Source organism: Camelus bactrianus, chromosome 16 (genome assembly GCF_048773025.1).
Source record: "Camelus bactrianus isolate YW-2024 breed Bactrian camel chromosome 16, ASM4877302v1, whole genome shotgun sequence".
In the NCBI taxonomy this organism is placed as follows: Eukaryota; Metazoa; Chordata; class Mammalia; order Artiodactyla; family Camelidae; genus Camelus; species Camelus bactrianus.
The window spans coordinates 46,876,009-46,893,578 of record NC_133554.1 but is presented as its reverse complement, the minus strand read 5'-3'; the positions used below and the strand labels follow the sequence as shown (position 1 = coordinate 46,893,578).

Sequence of the window (17,570 nt, the reverse complement as noted above, 5' to 3'; positions counted from 1 at the left end):
AGGAAGGGGCCTGGTGGGGAGGAGGCGGGGAGGAGACAGACTGCAGCCGGAGCAGTTACACGTTTTCCCCCCAGGAGCCTCCGTTGTCACCGGCTTGGGGTAGGGGACAGAGCATGACCATGGCAGGGCCGGCGCTGTCTCCAGGGCTCAGCAACTGTCTGGTGCTGCTGCTGCTGCTGTTTTCAGGTACAGCCCCGCCGAGACAGGCCTGCTAGCTGGGCTGCTTCCCGCTGGTTCTGTCTCCTGCTCTCTCCAGCCTCCTCCTTCTGTCTCTCACACTTTCTGCCTCCTGTCTCCCTCCGACAGCCCTGGGGACCAGGTCTGTGGGTCTCAGCCATGCTGACGGGCTCAGGGGTCTGTGGCCCCAAGGCCTCTCCCGCCTGGAGCGGGTCAGGCTGAGCTGGGTGTGAGGGATTGGCGGCTCTGACAGCATAAGGGCTAGGCCTGGGAGGAAGAAGGGAGAAGAGTGTGGTTCACCCCCAGCCCTCGAGGGCACCGCACGGGGGAGACAGTGGAGAGGCTGCCCCCAACCAGATCCTGGGGCAAGCATGTCCCAGAAATGGTGCCCTGGTCTGGAAGACAGTAGAGCCTTCCAGCTGCAACTTCCTTCCTGGCTCAAACTGGCGCCTGCTCAAGGTCAAAGACAGAAACGGGGCTGGGAAGTGGGTCTTCTGGTGACCCCAGCCCACTCCAGAGCAGGGGTATGGAGGGCTGAGGGGTCTTGAAGCTGATGTCCGGGCAGGAGGAAGTGGGTCCGGGAATGAGAGGGCGAGCAGGGGTGGGGCAGCCAACTCTGAGTGACTGGCCCCGCCCATTTCCTCCCATCCAGCAGGTGAGACGGTGTTGGTGTCAGACAGAAAGGACCTGTACCGGGATCCCGAAGGTCAGCACCTCCCCCTGCCCCTTCTGGGGACAAGTATGTCTGTGTCCAATGCCAGTCACTGTCCTATGGGCTGTCCCACAGCTGCCCCTTGTGTCCCTGTCCCCCCTGGGTCTCCCACCCAGGACTCCCATCCCCAGGCCTCCTTAGGGGCTGTCTCCCTCTGTAAGACCTGGCTCCAAGGTCCCTCCAACCTCCACTCCTCCAGTTGTCATCCTCATTAAACATAATTTCTCCAGTCCCAGCCACGAGGGGCTGGGCTAACCCCAGGATTGGAGGGAGAGCCAGAGGGAATCTTGCTGAGGACTCAAGCCCAGTCTGTCTGGCTGGGGAGTTGGGCTCAGCCCCAGCAGTGGCCCTTAGGGGCCCTGTAAGGCCGCAAGGGCTCAGGGGTTCCTAGGGGACCGCTGCCTGGGAATGAGGCAGGAGGGAGGTTCTTGGAGCAGGTGGGTGGGGAGAGCACGGCAAGCTGAGAAAGAAGGTTTAGGAATAAAAAGAGGAATGAGTCTATGCAGGAAGGAAGAGGGAGATGATAGAGGAGAGATAGGCTGGGGGGTGGGGTGTCCTCAATTGCCAGGCTGAGGATTTGTGGGGTGACCCTGAGGATTTCAGACTAGCGCAGGCAGCCTAGGGCAAGGAGAGATGAGGGCACCAGGCCAGGGGGGAAGCTGTCCTACGGGCCTGCATCGGGCTGCTGTAATGGGCATAGAGGGGAATCGGAAGGTTCCAGACCCCTTCTAAAGGAAAATCAAATAGGGAGAGTAGGCAGTCAGGAAGAGGCAGGTCTGGTGGTTTGGCCTGTGGCCTCTCATGTGGCTCGGCTCCCCTACACCTCTGCCTCATGACTGTCCCACACCCTGAGAAGCAAGGACAGACAAGGGGGCACTGAGCCAGGGTTAAGTGCTGCCCAGGGTGGGGGCCCACTGTCGGGCTGGCCATCAGGACGTTAAGAAGTGGGATTTTGATCCTAGCCTTGGTGCCCACAGGAAGCACTTGTTCCCACATCCTTCAGTACCCACGTTTCATGGCCAAGAAACGGGGCTCCACGGTGGAAATCAAGTGCTACGTGGAGTACCCGGAGAACTCGGACATTGTGACCTGGTTCCGGAAGCAGGAGACGGACCCAGAGCCCAAGTTACTTCCTTATGAAGAGGGCCGCATCTCCCATAGCCATAATGGCTCCACATTCACCCTCGTCATCCAGGGCATCCAGTTTCAGGACAACGGCATCTACTTCTGCACGAAGAAATGCCGGAAGGAGCCCTCGAGGACAGAGCATGGATGTGGCACGGAGCTTCGGGTCATGGGTGTGTGCAGGGCCTGCCTTCAAGCCAGGGAGGAGAACAAGGGTGCACATGGAGCCATCCGTACCCAACCCCACCCCACCCCACCCCCAGCCCAGCCCATCCTGCTGCCAGTAGGAGGCAACACTGTGGGAGTGGCCATGGCCCTCGAGCATCCAGGAGAGCCCCTGAGAAGCAAGTCCTGAGAGGTGTGGCCCCAAAGAGGGCCCCCAGCCTCACTGTCCCCGCCCTGCTTTTCCCCAGGGTTCAGCACCTTGGCACAAATGAATCGGCGGAACATGCTGAAAGATACCATAATCATGATCCAGACCCTGCTCATCATCCTCTTTATCATTGTGCCCATCTTCCTGCTGCTGGACAAGGTGACCGTGGGAGCGGGGGAAGCGGCTGCAGGGCAGATCAGACATGGGCAGGGTCTCTGTTTCCCCAGCCCCAGAGCCCGTCCATTGGCTCACCTGTCCAATCACGCCTTCATTCATCAGCTGTTCTTGCACCTCACCCCTGACCCCTGACCCCTGACCCTAGGCCAGTCTCTCTGGCCCTATCCCAGCCTGGCCCAGCGGTAGATGGGTGGGGAAAGATAACACTGCTCTCCATCCCTCTCCCCACCAGGATGACAGCAAGGCCGGGATGGAGGAAGATCACACCTATGAGGTAAGGAGCAGGGTGGACCCTGTAGCTCTGAGGGCAGTGGGGGGTGGTCAGAGGCACCATCTGTTGCTATGGTCAGTGAGTGGCCAAGGCCTGAGCTCCCTTCCATTGTCTCCAGGGCCTGGACATTGACCAGACAGCCACTTACGAGGACATAGTGACTCTGCGGACAGGGGAGGTGAAGTGGTCGGTGGGTGAGCACCCAGGCCAGGAGTGAGGGGCCGCCCTTCCACGCCCTGGGCTCAGCCCGCTGGGCCCTCGCTGACTGCTTCAGAGCCGCCCGGCTCCCAGCCCACCCTCTTTTCCCTGGATTCCCCCCGTCAGCCTCCAAACTGGCCCACCAGATTCACCTGCCCCGCCAGCCCCTGGTCCCCAGCTCTTGCCAAAGAGACTGGGTTGGAAGGGCCACAGGGCCGTGATTTGGAGCAGGGAGTTCTCTGGGGATAGACTGGACCCAGCCCTCTGGGGGTGCTATGCTGGGATCCATTCCTGTTCAGGACGGGGAAGGCAGAGACTTGTTTGGAACCTGCAAATGGACTCAGATGAGACCGGCTTCCTGTAGAGCCTGGGAAGGGCCATGGCCCACCCACCATGGCTGCAGGTGGGCCGCTGAGAGCTTCATCCCTTTCCCATTCTCTCCCACCCTCTCCCGCCCCGGGGGGCTCCTGGCCTTGAGCCCACTCTCCCACAGAATAAACAGTGTGTTTTGAGAAACCACACACAGGCTTGTGACATCTATGGGGACGGGGTGGATGACAGTATCTGTTTGGGCACAAATGTCTGGGTGCCTGCGGGCCCATGGGGTGTGAGAAAGGCCCTCTCCTGGGCTTACTCGCTGCTTCTCTCTGAAGGCCCAGCTGGGACCCGTGGTCATGGGCTTTCTTCCCCTGCTGGGCCCCCAGCAATGGGGAAGGGCTGACGGGACTGGCCCTTCTCCTCGGCCGGATGCCATCAACCTGTGTCAGCTTCAGCTGGTGATGAGCAGCACCTGCGTCCTGGGCTGCAGGGCGAGTCTCAGCCCTGGAGGAGACTGCCCTCCCCCAGCCACCCCAATCCTATTGTCCTTCAAGGCGCTCCACCTGCAGGAAGCACTCCCAAAGCTCCCCAGTCCCTGCCCAGTCCCCGCTGGGACGCCAGCCTCTGCAGCTCTGGGTAGGTACTGCCCCGTACTCCCCGTGCAGACCTTGTTCTCCAGTTAAACTAGAAGCTCCCTGTGGGTAGGGTTTCCCCTGCCTCTGCCACACCCTACTGTCCCCACCAAGCCTGGGCTTTTTTTTTTTTTTTAAGTTTGACCCAGAGCTGTCAGAGAGAGATTCCTAAAGTGAAAGGCTTTGTGTGGTGAAGTCTGGGGGGCTTTAGTCAGGTGACTAAAGGTTATTCCCAGCATCACATCAGATGCCCCCTAGGTCCCCCAAGGTCCCCACAAAAGGGACTCTATGGGCCTACAAATCAGGGCCCCAGCCTGCCAGCTGTGGGGGTGACTGGGCGCAGCTCACAGCTGGGAGCCGAAATGCAATTAAGCTCCATGTACAGAGCCAGGCTGAGCTCCATCTCTTGTCGACCTTGGAGGGACTCCAGAACACCTCTTTGCCATTTACGCTCTGGATTCGGGTGGGAGAAATCCCTGCCCTCAAGGAGCTGCCAGTTTAGCTGGAGACCCAAGGCCAGACCAGTGAGCGCAGCACCTGTTTTGACCAGCTCCTCCTTGGAATTTGGTGGAGGGGGCAGGTGGCCCAGGCCCCCATGCCTGGGGTTTCAAGTCAGTCTCTGAGGCAAACAGCGCCCACTCAGAGCCAGGCTGGGCCAAGGGGGCCAGGCCTGCTCCCTCCCTGGTCTCTGGGCTGCCAGAGGAAACTGGCTTGTTTTGGCATCTGCCTCCACTGAGCTGGAGCCCTTCCTCTCCTGCTGCTTTGCATAGTGGCGCTAATTCTGTCCTCGACCTCCACCAGGGACCCTGGGCAGCCGGCTGGGGGTGGGAGGGAGTCATCACTTCTCCCCCCAGCAGGGTCTCCCCCTGCTTGAGACTGGGGAGGCCTTGGCTCTTTTTGAAAGACAACTTAGTACCTTTGAATAAGTCACTTTCCCTAATGCATCGAAGTCCTATTGGCAGAGAATCACTTGAGCAAAGAGGCCTGCCTCGTCCACCAGACACCCCCAAAAGGCACTGCCTTCATGGTTTGATGGGGAAGCACCCCCACCCCAGTCTGTTCTGTTTTAGAGGCTCACACTCTGGGTGTCCCCCACATCTGTCCGCTGGGTCCCTGGCCCCCAGAACTGACTTAGGCCATGGAAACAAAGCTGGACGAGGCCGGTGGGGACGAGGAACATCAGATCTCAGTTGCTTTATCTACAAAATTGTAATCATAAAACTTGTCCCAAATTGAACCAGAGGCTGGCTTCTAAAAAAAATTATCCTACTGTAAAATGGACTTGGTTTTCTTGCGTGTACAGCTCAGTGAATTAAAGCACGTGTTCAGATTTGTATAACCACCACCACAACCAAGATGCAGAACATAAGCCAAAATCTTTTACTGGGCCCCCCAAACACTTATGTATTGAACATCCTTTAACTGCCAATAAGATTTCACTGAGCACCTCCACATTCCTTTATATGATCCTGCTTAAGCCCCAGCATAACCCTGGAAGGGGGGGTCACACCATCCCCACTTTACAAATGAGGAAATCAAGGCCCAGGGAGATTATTACAATAATTGACCGGAAGTCACATACAGACCTTCTGACTCCAAACTCAGCATCCTTTCCACTACATCACAGCTACCTCCCTCCTTCCTTGAGCTAGAGGAGAAAGAGTCTGTAGGGAATCTGGGACAGCTTTGCCATGTCCAAAGGTTCCCCTCGGTCACAAGTCCCAAAGCCCTGAAGGCCCCACTCCTTCCTAATAGGTCAAGACATCACGCCACTGGGCCATCCTTTCAGGAGTCCAGCTCTGGGCCACTCCTCAGCCCTCTTCCTCCCAGAATGCAGCCCCAAGGCCCCTTGGTGGGCACATAGCCGGCTGCCCACTGGGGGAATCCAGCCCAGTCCCTCGGGGCCCTGGTGTCAGCACAGGCTGGTTCCTCCTCCGTTCTAGCTTGACTTCCGGCCCCCTCGCTGCAGGTGTTGCTAGGCCGGGGTGCTCTGACCCGAGTGAGGGTTTGGCTGTTTTTCCAGCAGAATCGGAGCTGAGAGAAAGACTAAACAAAACTCGGAAAGCTGCCCCTGTTTTGGTATCCTGGCAGGAAGCATAGGACCCTCAGCTGGTGTCCAGCCTGGCCGGGTCTCCTGAGGAGGGCCTCAAAGCCCATCCAGAACACGGGGCTTGGGATTCCTGTCCGTGTGTACTCCGCTCCCTGGAGGCCACCTTAGCACCTGGATTCAGAGCCTACACCCGTGAAATTCCTGGATTGGTCTCTGCTCTCCACGCTGCACCTGGTTACAATGCCCTGGGGACCAGCCACTGACTCAGGTGCAAACAAAAACAAAACCCAACAAACCTGCCACCTGGGACACCTCAGTTGCCCTTTCCCACCCAAAAGCCTTTACTCGGAAACTTAGGTGACTCTACAAATCAACAATCCTTAAATCCTGAATTCACAGTGTAGTTTGTTAAAACACATTTAGACAGAGCCTAATGCACTTTTCAGATTTTAAAAAAAAAAAGACATTGTCCCCTCGGACCTAAGACCACTTTCTCACATGGCAGGAGTGGGTGGGCCAGACACCTCTTGAGGTCCTGTTTGGGGCTCTGGTTCTGCAGGATGTGGGTCTGTGTGAACACCGTGTGTCCTCGCAATCAGTATGTGCACGCTGCCCTGTCTAAATTTTACATTTGAACTTATCCAGGTATGGACTGCTGTGCATTGCAAGATCCTGTACTTTTATTACCATTTTTTAAAACCCATTATGTTAAAGTCACTGTACGGTGAGGCGAACACCTGGACACAGCGTGCGCTGCCTTGCCGTCTCCGGCTGGGTGGCTATTTGAGTTCTTTCCTTGGCACTGTCCTTTCATCCATTCAATCCACTCCACACATGCTCATTGAGTTCCTGGGCCTGAGATGGTGCCAGCTGCCAGATCCCCCCATTCCCAGGGCTGTGCTCTCACCGCTATATCTTAGCTGTTGCCTTCAGGGTAGTTTTCACAATGTGAAATTTTTGTACATATTTTACCATTAGGCATTTATTTGTTTGCTGTTGTCTCTCTTTCCCGTAGACTGTAAACTCTAGCAGAGAAAAGATCGTGTCCTGTGTTCCTCTGGATATACTCATCTGCCTGGGATGAGGTCTGGAATGTGAAAGGCACAATGACTACTTGTTGAATCAGTCAATTTGTAAAGAAGAGAATGAGTGAATGAATGAAGAGATAAAAGGCATGAATCCAGCCTCAAAGAGCTTCCATTCTTGTAAGGGGAATAAGACGTTCACAAACAACCACAGAATAAGGTAAAAGGAGGCAGAGGTTATTTCCAGCTGACAGCACCAATCAGGAAAGCACCCCAGACTTCCCATGGCTGCTGAACACACCCCGGTACTTATTATTTCTTTTTCAATGGGTCTGTGTCCCTAGGGAATAATCCCCAAAGTGGAAATTGCTTCGTAGGTCCCATTGTGTAGATTGTTTTGCACTTCTAAATTGTTCAGAGATCCTCACCCAGTGTAAACAACATCCCCATCAACCCACAGGAGTGCCCATCCCCATCCTCCCCCTAGCCCCAGAGCCCTCCAAGGCCCTTCCTCCATGCTTGAACCCTCTGGCAAACTCAAGGGTCCGAAGAGATAAAGGAAGTGAAAATGTGATGTACACTGAAACGTGCAACACAAATGTGGAGGATGATATGATTTGCTTCATTAAATCGGGCTACAACGGGGTGTTTTTTTCTGCCACTTTTCTCGGTGCCTATGGACCTCACTCTGGGCTGAAGCTTCTTGCATTCAATCCCCCCAAACTTCACTAAACATTTTCTGGGTGGGGACTTGATCCAATCCTGCTAGCTTTGCACTAACGATAGTTCTGTCCATGCCCAGCAGCGCCACTGTCTTTCCTGGATGAGGCTTCTCAAGAGCTCAGCACGGTGGGAAGACTGGAGATTGGGCAGCCATCACTTAATGCTGGAGACTCCAGGCAAACTTCTTATCCCTTTGAACCTGAGTGCCCTCGTATGAAACGCACCTCACCCTCCCCGCATCACTCAGTAGAGTGCCTGGCACATGGAGAGCACTCAGAAATATCGACTCCTTCCCCACCTCCCCTGGAGAAGCCCTTGGGAATCCCCATATAATATTCTTCGTTTTTCCTTTTGCTCTGCCTCCCTTTTCCCAGCTCCACGTCTCCACATAATATTCTTTAAAGCTCTGACCCCATGTGCTGTCATCAACATGGTGCTGAGACTCATGCTGGAAGCAAAGAAGAGGAGGAACGTATCCCGCGGGCAGTCCCAGCCTCTGGCCTCAAGGGAGGCAGGCCAGAGCTGGAGGTGGGAAGCGTGGACCTCCAGTGACCCACGGAGGACTGGAGAGAGCTGCCACCAGTCCCTCTGACACTGTCACTAAGACCAGGGCAAGTATGACTCTCAATAATGATATGGCCCCAAACCCCGCGGACCTGAACCTCAGAGGGGCTCTGGAAGCCTCAAAGAGGCCACTTTCGGATCAAGAGTAGATCTGTGAGTTTGTACAGTAGGTACAGAGAACTCCAGAGATGGTCAAATTTAGGAATATGAAGGGCTTCTAAACACACTGAATTTCATGGATTCCACGATGATGGGGGTTCATCCCAAACCCTTTGAGGCTGACCCTAGATATGCTGATCACAGCCTCTCCCCACTGGCCACCATGCAGAGGCCTTTGCCGGGCAGTCTCTGAGCCTGGAGAAGCTAGGGGTCTGGCCCCAGGCTGTGCTGGGTGACTCCCTAGCACTGGAGGGAAAACCCCAGTCTAATTCAAAGTTTATCTTCTACTAGCAGTGAATTATGTGTGTGTCTCCATCACTAAAGACCCTGAAAAAGTCAAGACTAGAGAGAAGGAACACCAGTATCCACCCCCACACCCTTCAGCTCTTCCCTGTTTGGGTCCAGTGGCTGCCATCATGGTAACTTTTATAAAAGTGTAATCCCAGGGGTTCCCGGAATCCTGTGGGCCAACCTAGTTCTGGGGTCAACAGATATGGGTTTGATGAGAGGAGATGCTCCCCCGCCTGGCTGGTCCCACCTGTTCTTGGCTGCCTGATAGGGAGCCTTGGCCACCCCTCACAGGTGCCCACCTTGTGTGGCTCTTGAGCAGTCCCCAACTTGGACTCCTGTACCCTCCATCCTGAGGCTTCGCCCGTGGTCCACAGTTCCCATGAGAGTACCCCCAGTGTTAGCTAGGAGCCTGTCATGAAGGGTTGCACCTCAGTGCCCCTTTCCCCAGGTGACATAGAAGGAAGAAGTGGGGGAGGAGGCAGAAGGCTGTGTGGGGCTCTGAGACCCTCCTCCACTTCCTGCCAGGCTCCTCCCCTTTGGTGGAGCTGAAAAGAGAGGAAAGGGGCGTCCTCACCTTCCCTGTGGCCCCACCTTCCTCAGAGCCTGTATCTTAATGACACTCCACTCTGGTCCTCCTACAGTCCTGTCTGGGAACAGTTCCTACAGGTCCCAGTACCCTCCTTAGCAAATACTAAATCAGGGGCATGTTTGGGTAATGGTTCAGGAATGACGGGAGAAAAGAGAGCTCTACCTTCTGGTCCTAAAAGGGGGAGGTCGAAAGATGCAAGCACTCATGTTCTGGACCATGGGGGTGTGACTTTTCACATCATAACCAACCACCGCTAGAAGGGTTTGCTTCTTTGCTTTCTCACAGAATCAAGTGCTAAATGTTCTTAGACTCCAGGGGTGGAAGGTTTAAATGGAGGGGAATGTGTTCTTTCCTGCTCTTATCCCTGGGGGCAATTTGATGCTGGTGCCCTCCAGATGTTGAAAAAGCCCCAACCCTGGGCACCAGGAGGCTGGACGGCTGCAGCTCTAGCCTTCCAGACTCTAGCCTTGCCCTGCTGTGGTCTCCACCATGCAGCCTGTGTCTCTGGGCCAGCCTCACCTAGAAAATGAGGGACAACAATCTGCCTCCTAAGGGAAGACAAAATAAGGCATCTGGGCCTTTCTGATTAGCGGCAGGATCCTTGTGTCCTGAGGGATTTAGATGTTAAAAAAAAAAAGAGTGGTCCCTACAGAGTCTGATTTGAAGAAAGGGCTTAGTTAGCATCCTGCAACATGGAAAGGACAAGGATTTGGAGATCTGCTGCCTTGGCTGAGGTAGCTCGTGTAAGTAAGCCTCTCTGAGCCTTGGTTTCCTCCTCTGTAAAATGGGGTGAAAATAATATCTCCTTTGCAGATGGTCACAAGGGTCTAATGTGAGATTGCATAGGCATGCTCTTCACAACCTGGTAAGCTCTATGCAGATATTAAAAGGAGAAGAAGAGATCCTGTGAGGAGGCTACAATGACTGGAGAGGGCATCTTTCAGGGTGCGGTGCCCGTAGCTCCAATGTTGGGAGTGAGACTCAAGCCCTCCAGGACGCTTTCAAATTTAAGATTCTCTGACAGTGACAAGGCTACGGGAGGAAGCACTTGCAGGTAGTGTCTGTTCCCGGGATTTCTGCTTCTCAGTTTGCATCTCTGTGGTAGATCCGAGGAGCAGGGGCAATGCCTCCAGTTTTGGTTCTGAGCCCCACCGTCCTAGGGGAGCCTCTGAGCTTGGGGAGAGGGGAGGGCAATGTGTGGGGCTGGAGCCCTCTAGTGGTCAGTCTTAGCACTGCATCCAGCTGCCTCAGGTGGATTAGGTGACAGGAGGATGGTGAAGGGGCAAAGGCAGAATCTGTGCCCAGAAACCCCATAATCTCTTGCTATTGGTGGCCCCTTTTCGCAACACACACATTCTCTCTGATGGATGGAGGGGAGTAGTGCAGGAAGGGGGAATGGAGCAGTAGAGAGCGAGGAATCGTCAGCATAGCTCCATCCATCCTGACACAGCCTCTCTTTGGGGGACCAGCTTGGGCCCTCCTCACCCTGATGGACAACACACAATGACACCCTGCCAGCGCACACCTGGACTCAGGTTACTTCCTTCTACCACCTCTCCCTTAAAAAGAGAACAGATTGGGTGGTGTCTCACACAGATGGACCCTGCATGTACAACCCTCAGGGCTGGTGACAGGGGCGAGGGGAAGATGACAAGCCTGGGGTACATGACCCCAGAGGAGGAGCGGGGACAGGATGAGTGGGAGGAGGTTCTAAATTATCCATTAGCACAGGCCGGTCAGCGGCCCATGCATAAATGTATAGAAAATAAGTGGGGGCAGAGGGAGAGAGAGGAGGCCGGGGCATAAAAAGGGCCCACCAGGGACCAATTCCAGGATCCCAGGGCCTCGCTCCCCAAACCGCTCAGGGTCCTGTGGACAGCTCACCAGCTGTGATGGCTGCAGGTAAGTGCCCTAAAATCCCCTTAGGCTTGATGTGTACGGAAGGGTGATGTGGGGGCCCTGCAGATGGATGGGGCACTAACCTTGGTCTTTGGGGCTTCTGAATGTGAGCGTGGATATCTATGCCCACACATTTGGCTACATTTTAGAAAGGAAGGGCCCCTGGAGCACAGAGAGGGCTGGCAGGAGACGAGGCCTCTGGCTCTCCGGGCCCCTTCCTCGCTGGCCCTCCGGTTCTCTCTCTAGGCCCTCGGACCTCCGTGCTCCTGGCTTTCACCCTGCTCTGCCTGCCCTGGCCTCAGGAGGCGGGTGCCTTCCCAGCCATGCCTCTGTCCAGCCTGTTTGCCAACGCTGTGCTCCGCGCCCAGCACCTGCACCAGCTGGCTGCTGACACCTACAAAGAGTTTGTAAGCTCCTCAGGGATGGGTGCTAGTGAGGGGTGGCAGGAAGGGGTGAACCCACCCCCCTCTGCATAATGGGAGGAAACTAACAAGTTCAGGGGTATCTTATCCAAGTGAAGATGCTGTCAGGTGAGCATAAACTGAGGGGGGCTGTTCTGCATAAAGCAGTGAGGAGGACAGTGCACCAGCTCAGATCTGGTGCGGGTGTTCCTTCGTCCAGGAGCGCACCTACATCCCGGAGGGACAGAGATACTCCATTCAGAACGCCCAGGCTGCCTTCTGTTTCTCGGAGACCATCCCGGCCCCCACAGGCAAGGACGAGGCCCAGCAGAGATCGGTGAGTGGTCATCGCCGCCCGGCCGAGGAGCAGGGACCTCGTTCTTCCTAAGAATGTTGCCCCATCTCTTCACACTGGATCCTGGGTAGCCTTCTCTCCAAGGCGGCGGGTGATGGGATGGCGGCGGAGGGTGATGGATTGGCGGTGGCAGGTGATGGTGGGTGGCGGCGGGTGATGGTGGGTGGTGGCGGAGGATGGTGGGTGGCGGCGGAGGATGGTCGGTTGGCCTGAGCCCGCAGCACCCACCGCCCCCACTTCGGTCCACAGGACGTGGAGCTGCTCCGCTTCTCGCTGCTGCTCATCCAGTCTTGGCTCGGGCCTGTGCAGTTCCTCAGCAGGGTCTTCACCAACAGCCTGGTGTTTGGCACCTCGGACCGCGTCTATGAGAAGCTGAAGGACCTAGAGGAAGGCATCCAGGCCCTGATGCGGGTGGGGATGGCCATCGTGGGTCCCCTATCTGGCCCCAGGCCCGCCCTCTCCTGCCTTAGCCTAGGGGTGGGGGGCTCAGGTGGGCTGGGAAGAGAGGCGCCCTGCTCTGTCTGTAGCGTCCAGCCTAGACCCAGGAGAAATCTTTTTCCCATTTCCCCTTTTGAATGCTTCCTCCTTGCTCTTTTCCAAGCCTGGAGGGGAGGGTGGGAAGTGGAGGGGAAGAGAAGGAGCGGCTCCCAAGGACTCGGCCTCTCTGTCTCTCCCTGTCTTTTGCAGGAGCTGGAAGACGGCAGCCCCCGGGCTGGGCAGATCCTCAGGCAAACCTACGACAAATTTGACACAAACTTGCGCAGTGATGACGCGCTTCTCAAGAACTACGGGCTGCTCTCCTGCTTCAAGAAGGACCTGCACAAGGCTGAGACCTACCTGCGGGTCATGAAGTGTCGCCGCTTTGTGGAGAGCAGCTGTGCCTTCTAGTTGCTGGGCAATCTGTTACCCCTCCCCAGCGCCTCCCCTGACCCTGGAAAGTGCCACTCCAGTGCCCACCACCCTTTCCTAATAAAATGAGGTTGCATCATATTGTCTGAGTGGGTGTCATTCTATGACGGGGAGGAGGGGGCGTGTTGGGAAGACAACCTGTAGGGATCCTGTGGGGTCTGTGGGAACCCAGACACTGAATGATAGTTGACCCAGTTCTTCCTGAGCTCCAAAGAAGCGGACACGTTCACTCCCCTCTGTTACACACCAAGTCCACTCCCCAGGCCTGAAGTCCTGGGCGGCTGGAAAGTCATAGGTCAGCATCTCCCCACCCCTACCCCATGACGTACTTGGAGGCTGCCCAACCTGCACCACAATCCCAACCTAGCCCCCAAGAGTGGGAAGAAAGGAAAGCAAGACAGGCTATTAAATACAGAAGCAAAACGCCCCAATGTATGAGGAAACAAGAGAAATCATAGAATTACTTTTGTGTAGAAATTTTAATGTGAATACACATTAGGCCAAATTGCCCTTGGGCAATGGGAACAATGAACTGGGGCAAGGGACGTGAAAGAGAGATTGTAAATCAGGGCTTGCAAATTCAGTGCCAACAGGTGCCAGGTAGATAAATACATAATAATGAGAACTGCCTGGGAAGGGAGACATGGCAGCTGGCACTCCGCTGCCTTGTGAGGATACAACAAGGAGTTGGGGCGGGGGGACCAGAGCAACCTAAAGAACTCAGGCTCTAGCTAAGCATGGGACCCATCCCACCTCCTCACTCAAGTCTGCATTCAAGTTCTGCATTCAATTCCTGCATTTAGGACTGCAGGAGCAAGTCTGCCAGACCTTCTGATTATTTGGGACAGACAGGACATCCAGACTTTCACATGAAATCTAATTTTTAAACATTGGTAACTAATTGATATTGAAAGTTTTAAGGGCAAAAATTAACCCAGACACACTTGGTCTTCAAGCTGTTAGGGAGCAATTTGTTCTAAGAGGAGTGGATTGGGATAACTTGGTATCAAGGAGCGAATCAGAGAGACTTGGACTTGAAACCATGCTCCTGAATAAATTGCTTAACCTCCCTGAGACCCAGTTTCTGCACCTACAAAATGTAAATAATACTATATTGCCTTGTAAGGCCTATGTGAGGGTTAAATGAAATGGTGTTTCTGAAGTGATTGACACATTACAGCACTCAAGAAGTTGCAGCCGTTTTTACACTGAATTGTGGGGTTTTCCATGTTTTCCAATGGAATATTTAACTACTTGTTACTAAATTATGTTCTGTTTTCCTAATGGCGTCTCAAATGTTTCTTTTTTTATTTCCAAATGAACTTAAAAGGGCGGCTTTTTTTTTGCTGAAGTATAGTTGATTTAAAATGTTGTGTCAGTTTCTGGTGTTCAGTATAGTGATTCAGTTATACATAAATATATTCTTTTTCATTATAGGTTATTACAAGCTATTGAATATAGTTCCCTGTGCTGTACAGTAGGAACTTGTTGTTTATCTATTGAATATATAGTAGTTTGTATCTGCTAATCCCAAACTCCTAATTTACTGCTCCCCTTTCCCCTTTGGTAACCATAAGTTTGTTTTCTATGTCTGTGAGTCTGTTTCTGTTTGATAAATAAGTTCATTTGTGTCACTTTTTAATATTCCACATATAAATGATATCATGTGGTATTTTTCTTTCTCTTTGTGGCTTACTTAGTATGATGATCTCCAGATCCATCCATGTTGCTGCAAATGGCATTATTTTATTCTTTTTTATGGCTCGGTAGTAGTCCATTGTGTATATATACAACCACAAGTTCTTTATCCAATCATCTGTTGATGGACATTTAGGTTGCTTCCATGTCTCAGCTATTATAAATAGTCCTGCTATGAATGTTGGGGGGCATGTGTCTTTTAAAATGAGAATTTTCTCCAGATATATGAAGGACAGCTTTAGAATTAAGTTTTTAGTCACCCAAACATCTTGGCTAAGTAACTAGTGACCCATAAATCAATATGTAGATGCTCAAAGTAACTATTAGTCAAGCATGATTTTACAAAGTCAATCATTCTTTTACAATGCAAATATTCAACCTAATAAATCATCCTGAAATCCCCAAATTTTACATGCTATAATGAAGTGTCCTCAAAATTGGACTCACCTGTGTTCATTTGGGATTGTTTACATTTAGTAACGTAAATGTAAACGGGGGGAGTGGTTGAAAGTTGGAACAATCAGACCCCTAGAGCTCCATTTCTTAGCTCAGAAACCACTCCTCTACCTTAGAATATTCTTTAATTGTCTGACTTTAAAATCATGGAGTTTTGAAGTTAGAAAGGCCTCCTAGATCATCCTAATGTCTTCTAATTTAGGAATCTTAACTATATAGCATTCCTCACAGGTGGTACTCACTTGTATAGCACCCGTGTCAAGGGAAACACTGTTTCACAAGATAACTTATTGCATTAAGCCACTCTGTTTTCAGGCAAGTATTTCTTACATCAAGCTGAAATCTGTATTTCTGTAACATCCCTCATTTAAACTTAGAATTACTTGCAAATCTCATGGTCTTTAGAAATTGATGTATTGAGCACAAATATAATTATCTCTTGCACTGAATAAGTGTTTTAAAAGGAAAGTGGGCCTTCTTAAGAAGTGTATGCTAAATCAGTGTGGCAGGAGAGGGGTGCCTACAGAGAGGGGAGTTACAGCCACTAGAGGGTTTTAAAGTAGGGTTGTCATGACAGCGGTAGACTGCAAGGGGAGCCACACTGCAGAGAGCGTCCTCTCAACTCCTTAACAGTGTTGCTGAATCAACGCAACCAAGGCTGGCTGAGAATTACGAAGATGCTAGTTGATTTTGCAAACTTTCTGAATTTAAAAGATCTTAAAGACCATCTACCCTGAACTCTGATTTGCCAACTGTTATTCTGCCTTTCAGCTCTTCAGTTAGGCAGTGGATACCTTCACTGCAAATTAGAAACGCCTGGGGTATTTTCTAAACAATTCTGACAGTAGCCTCCACTCCCTGAGATTTTAACTTTAACTGATCTGGGATGGGATCTGGACAAGAGAATTTTAAAAGCTCCCTGGGTGAGATGGCTGAGATGCACTGAGTCAGGACCACAGAAATATGATGCACGTGTCCTCAGGTACTGTGCTGGTAAAGGAGTGGGGGGTGGGGAGCTGGGGGAGGACATAGGAGACCTGGGCCATTTGCTGGGCTCTCTGCTTCTAATTCTAACCAGTCATTTTACAAAGTTCTAAGCCAGTAGCAAAAAGACAAATACTGGGTGATTCCTCAAACATGAGGTTCTTAAAATAGTCAAATTCATAGAGACAGAAGGTAGACTGCTGGTTACCAGGGTCTAGGGGGAGGGCCCATGGGGAATTGTTTAACGGGCAGAGTTTCAGTTTTGCGAAGTGAAAACGAGTTCCAGAGATTGGCTACACAACAATGTGAATGTAGTTGATATTATTGAACTGTACTCTTAAAATGGTAAATTCTATGTTATGTATATTTTGCCACAATTTAGATTTTTTAATTGAGGTATAATTGGCATAAAACATTATATTAGTTTCAGGTGTACAACATAATGATTTGATATTTGTATATATTGGGAAATGATCACCACAATAAGTCTAGTTAATATCTGTCACCATACATAGCTACAAAAAGTGTTTTCTTGTGATGAGAACTTTTAAGATGAACTCTCAGCAACTTTCAAATGTGCAATACAGTATTAGCTATAGGCACCACGGTGTACATTACATCCAAATGCATAATTTAAAAATTTTTGAAAATGTTTTCTAATGAAAAATCTTCCCCTGGGTAAGATTTGTGAGATTTGAACAAGGAAGAGTTCAGTAGGCAGAGCTCAAGTAATCCTAGACCCCTTGGAATAATGCTCTTCTGACTCCGTGTAATTTTTAAAATTTACTGGAACCATTCTGAATTTCTTCTATCAGCTTTGCTGAGACACATGGTGAGTTGTGTCCTTTTTATATGCAGCTCAGAGCAGAACTGAGCCTTTTTCCTTTCTTTACAAGTCCTCCTCAGAATTACAGGACATGGGCTCCTGGGATAAGCAAACATGATACTGCTTTGTGCTTCTTTAATTCAGAAGGCCCCAGCAAGGCTGAGAAACACTTTGAGAGATACCAGTGTTAGGGTGACCAACTCGTCCCAGTTTACATGAGACTTTCCCAATTTTAGCACCAAAATGTTCCAGTGTCCCAGGATCACCCTCTGCTCGATGCAGACTGGGACAATTTGTATCCTCCTAGTAGTCCTAAATCTTAGAGAACAAAAAAAAGGGGGTGGGGGGGGAAAGAAGAGAAAACAGAATAGAAAAGGAGAAAGAGAGAACACAATGGAAAAAGAGAAAGGAAGAATTGATGGTATATATCACTTTTTTGTATATATATTTTTATTGAAATATAGTCAGTTTACAATGTTGTGTCAGTTTCTGATGTACAGCATAATGCTTCAGTCATACATGAACATACATATATTCATTTTCATATTCTTTTTCACCATAAGTTACTACCATATATTGAATATAGTTCCCTGTGCTATACAGTATGAACCTGTTGTTTATCTATTTTGTATATATTAGTTAGTTTCTGCAAATCTCA

At 51.7% G+C, this 17,570-nt stretch overlaps 2 protein-coding genes across 6 annotated transcripts; both read left to right on the top strand.

Annotated features, from left to right (window-relative positions):
* On the top strand, positions 1-3,552 carry CD79B (CD79b molecule). 4 transcript variants are annotated; one of them, XM_010955980.3, is made up of 6 exons: positions 6-186; positions 833-883; positions 1,867-2,187; positions 2,428-2,546; positions 2,797-2,838; positions 2,954-3,552. In XM_010955980.3, exons 1-6 carry the CDS (start codon positions 114-116, stop codon positions 3,050-3,052), a joined length of 705 nt encoding a protein of 234 aa, XP_010954282.1. In that variant the 5' UTR covers positions 6-113; the 3' UTR covers positions 3,053-3,552. The 4 variants fall into 4 exon arrangements, with proteins under 4 accessions (XP_045373341.1, XP_045373340.1, XP_010954282.1 ...); XM_010955979.3 differs by having other exon boundaries at positions 10-186; positions 830-883; XM_045517385.2 differs by lacking the exon at positions 1,867-2,187 and having other exon boundaries at positions 1-186.
* Positions 3,553-6,165: 2,613 nt separating this feature from the next.
* LOC105069779 (somatotropin) lies at positions 6,166-13,029 on the top strand. 2 transcript variants are annotated; one of them, XM_010955981.3, is made up of 6 exons: positions 6,166-6,301; positions 7,049-8,923; positions 11,530-11,690; positions 11,905-12,021; positions 12,289-12,450; positions 12,727-13,029. In XM_010955981.3, the coding sequence occupies exons 3-6, from the start codon at positions 11,607-11,609 to the stop codon at positions 12,925-12,927; spliced, it is 564 nt and encodes a 187-aa protein (XP_010954283.1). In that variant the 5' UTR covers positions 6,166-6,301; positions 7,049-8,923; positions 11,530-11,606; the 3' UTR covers positions 12,928-13,029. The 2 variants fall into 2 exon arrangements, with proteins under 2 accessions (XP_010954283.1, XP_074199575.1); XM_074343474.1 differs by having other exon boundaries at positions 7,049-11,690.
* The last annotated feature ends 4,541 nt before the right edge of the window (positions 13,030-17,570 follow it).